The 3719-nt window shown below is 42.3% G+C and overlaps 1 protein-coding gene across 1 annotated transcript; it reads left to right on the top strand.

The window, feature by feature from the left end:
- Positions 1 to 2509: 2509 nt before the first annotated feature.
- Positions 2510 to 3440, top strand: LOC116760981 (proteasome subunit alpha type-3-like). Its single transcript, XM_032646611.1, is given in 2 exon segments — positions 2510 to 2721; positions 2855 to 3440. Coding segments are annotated over 2 exon segments (792 nt in total). The 5' UTR covers positions 2510 to 2515.
- Positions 3441 to 3719: the final 279 nt, after the last annotated feature.

Genomic DNA, 3719 nt, shown 5'->3' with positions numbered 1-3719 from the left:
CAGTGAAAGTGGAAGCTTCTGGGTCTCTGGAAGTCTAGGCTCCAGAATTGACACATTGTCACTTCTGACATATTTGCTGGCCAAAGCAAGTCACAGGCAATTCCAGATTCAAGGAGTAGGAAATTAGACTCTCCCTCTTGGTGAAAGAGATGGAAAAGATTTTGGTCACGGTGTTCAATCTACCGCAAGCTTTATAATCCATCATTCAAAAACTCTCATCAATTAACCAATCCACACTTATGGAACACCTAATATGCACTAGGTGTTGTGCTCAATACCTAAGTATGAAAGAACTCTAAGACCCAGTATTAATTAATAGTAAATAAATAATAATAATAATACACGCATTTTCTTTATTGTTATTTTTAGTTTTGGCTGTGTTGGGTCTTCGTTGCTGCGTGTGGGCTTTCTCTAGTTGCTCGTCTGCAGCATGTGGGATCTTCCTGGACCAGGGCTCGAACCCATGTCCCCTGCATTGGCAGGGGGATTCTTAACCACTAGAGCTGCCAGGGAAGTCCCCCTTTTGTTGTTTTTGACTAGACTCATTTATAGCTCTGCAAATTGGGAAAACTGATAGTAATGCAGATAATGTGGGGCCATAGAAATGCAAATGAACGTTGAGCTAAAAGGTGAGATGAAATTGGTCTCTGAATAAAAGAGAAAACAGGGGCTTCCCTGGTGGCGCAGTGGTTGAGAGTCCGCCTGCCGATGCAGGGGACACGGGTTCTGCGCCTCAGTCCGGGAAGATCCCACATGCCGCGGAGCGGCTGCGCCCGTGAGCCATGGCCGCTGAGCCTGCGCGTCCGGAGCCTGTGCTTCGCGTACCGCAAAAACAAAAACAAAAAAAAGAGAAAACAAATTTGTTAAGGGCTTTTAAGTAGCTCACAGATTTCTAAGAGGACCAGTGAGACACGCTCCATGGCTAAATATCCAGGGGTAAGGCCCAACCGGGGCAGCTGTAGAGAAAACACCATTGCTACTCCAGTTCAGCATTGATAGACGTCCAGGCTGAATGATAGAAGCTCTGTTACTCCAGTCCTTTAATAGCCAGACTCTTCTACTGCCTCGCATGCCGGAAGACCAATTCTTTCCAGAGTGGCCATCTCCTCCCTCTGCTAAATAGTCATTCAAAACAATAATAATAAAATAAATTTTAAAATAAAATAAAATTGGCGTCTGCCCAGTAGAAAAGATGATTTCAAATTTTAGTACACATAGAACATTAACCAGTTTTGAACATATTAGCAACTTCATTTCAGCATTCCTGATTGCCTATAAATGTCTGCTCTTCAGATTCTCCTTTCAGTTGGTTTTAACAAATTGCAGGTTTTTCTCTTTAATTAGTGAGTTAGATAAAATCTTTGATATGTGTTCACTTCATGTTTGTGTGAGTCATTATTTTACCTTTTTGAAAAGTATCCTACAACACAGCTTCCTCAACTGTAAAATGGTAATAATCATAGAACTTCCCCATAGGGTTGTTGGGCAGATGAAATTAGATAAAATATATAGATATATTGGGTTGGCCAAAAAGTTCAATTGAGTTTTTCATGTTACAGAAAAGCCCGAATGAACTTTTTGGCCAACCCAGTATTAGCAAAGTACCAGGCTCATAATAAATGCTTAATAAATATTAGCTAGTTTAATGTTGTTACTATTATTATTATTCAAAAGAGTTATCATTTAGTTGGGAAATCACACAAAACAGCAGCAAAGAGTTTAAGTACATCATTAAGTTCTAAACTGTGTGGCAAAGGTTATTAATCCTGGTGTTCAAAACAGGTTAATGGAGTCTGGAGTCATCCAGGAAGGCTTCCTGGAGGAGCAGTGGTCTAACTGGTCCTTGAAGGATGGGCAAGATTTGGAGAAGGAAAGAGAAGGTGGAGGAGATGGTCCCAGGGAAGGCAAGGCAAGGTCAATGTGGAAAAGAGTATAACTCGACCAGGATCTGTGACAAGTTCATCCCTAGCTGCTTCCGCTGTTGCATTTCCCTTTGGTTTGTCTGTTAGAGAATATTTCACTATTCATTTCTCCACTGACATACCATAAAAACATTAATCAGCTGAATTATATTCTTATCAATACCTGTCAAGAGCACACAATTAACTACAGATTTGTAAACTCCTCAGGGGCAGGGGTCAGGCCTTTAGCTGTTTCTCAAACACACTTCAGCATTCAAAAGTTTGAACTGGTAAGTGAAAAGGAAAAGAAGAACTTGAGCCTGCTGCTGTCAAACAAGCCTGTCCTGATGAGCAACCTGACTGCTCTCTTGCCTAAGTCCAGAGTTGGGTTCGAGTTTGAAACACTACATGGCAAATCTCTAGCCAAAGCCCTCACCTGCCCCTCCTTTGATTAACAGTCTCTAACTCAGGAGGTGGAACTATGGCATCTTTGGTGTCAGAGGTTGGATTTGGGCAAGAAAAAGCCCACCCACACTCCTCAAGCAGAAGGAGAACAGGGTGAGGGGGATCGCTTTAGACCCTGAAGCCCTAGGCGTCCCAGTGGTTTTAGCACGATGAGCTCAATCGGCACCAGGTATGACCTGTCAGCCTCTACATTCTCTCCTGATGGAAGAGTTTTTCAAGTTGAGTATGCTATGAAGGCTGTGGAAAATAGTAGTACAGCTATTGGAATCAGATGTAAAGATGGCGCCGTCTTTGGGGTAGAAAAATTAGTCCTTTCTAAACTTTATGAAGAAGGTCCTAACAAACGACTTTTTTTGTTGTTGTTTAATATTTATTTATTTGGCTGTTCCGGGTCTTAGTTGCGGGATGTGGGATCTAGTTCCCTGACCAGGGACCGAACCCAGGCCCCCTGCATTGGGAGTGCAGAGTCTTAACCACTGGACCAGGAGGGAAGTCCCCAAACGACTTTTTAATGTGGATCCGCATGTCTGAATGGCCGTAGCAGGTTTGTTGGCAGATACTCGTCCTTTAGCAGACATTGCAAGAGAAGAGGCTTCCAACTTTAGGTCTACCTTTAGATATAACCTTCCACTAAAACATCTTGCAGACAGAGTGGCCATGTATGTACGTGCCTATACACTCTACGGTGCTGTCAGACCTCTTGGATGCAGTTTCTGGTTAGGGTCTTACAGTGTGAATGATGGTGTACAACTCTACATGAGTGACTCATCGGGCGTTTCATATGGTTCTTGGGGCTGTGCCATTGGCAAAGCCAGGCAAGCTGCGAAGACAGAAATTGAAAAGCTTCAGAGGAAAGAAACGACCTGCTGTGATGTTGTTAAAGAAGTTGCAAGAATAATTTACATAGTACACGACGAAGTTAAGGATAAAGCTTTTGAACTAGAGCTCAGCTGGGTTGGTGAGATAACTAACGGAAGACATGAAATCGTTCCAAAAGATATAAGGAAAGAGGCAGAGAAGTATGCCAAGGAATCTTTGAAGGAAGAAGACAAATCAGATGATGATAACATGTAACATTTACTTCTATTTAACTATTTAGCCCTTTGGATTATTGCATACCCACTGACCAACTTGCATTAAATCTTTGTCTTGTAAAAAACAAAAACAGGGTACAAGGCCTTGGAGGAGAGGAAAAACAAATGTGTAAAATACGTCCTGGGGTTTATAATCTAATCAGGAAGATAAAATCAACCAAGTACACAACTAAATAGGAAACCAGGCCAAGAAGTCTTGGGACGATGTCTTGGAGTGGGTAAGGCTTCTCCTATGAGAGTGAGAAGGTGCAAGCTATTC

This window comes from Phocoena sinus, chromosome 10, assembly GCF_008692025.1.
Source record: "Phocoena sinus isolate mPhoSin1 chromosome 10, mPhoSin1.pri, whole genome shotgun sequence".
In the NCBI taxonomy this organism is placed as follows: Eukaryota; Metazoa; Chordata; class Mammalia; order Artiodactyla; family Phocoenidae; genus Phocoena; species Phocoena sinus.
This window is presented reverse-complemented; position numbering and strand designations above follow the sequence as displayed.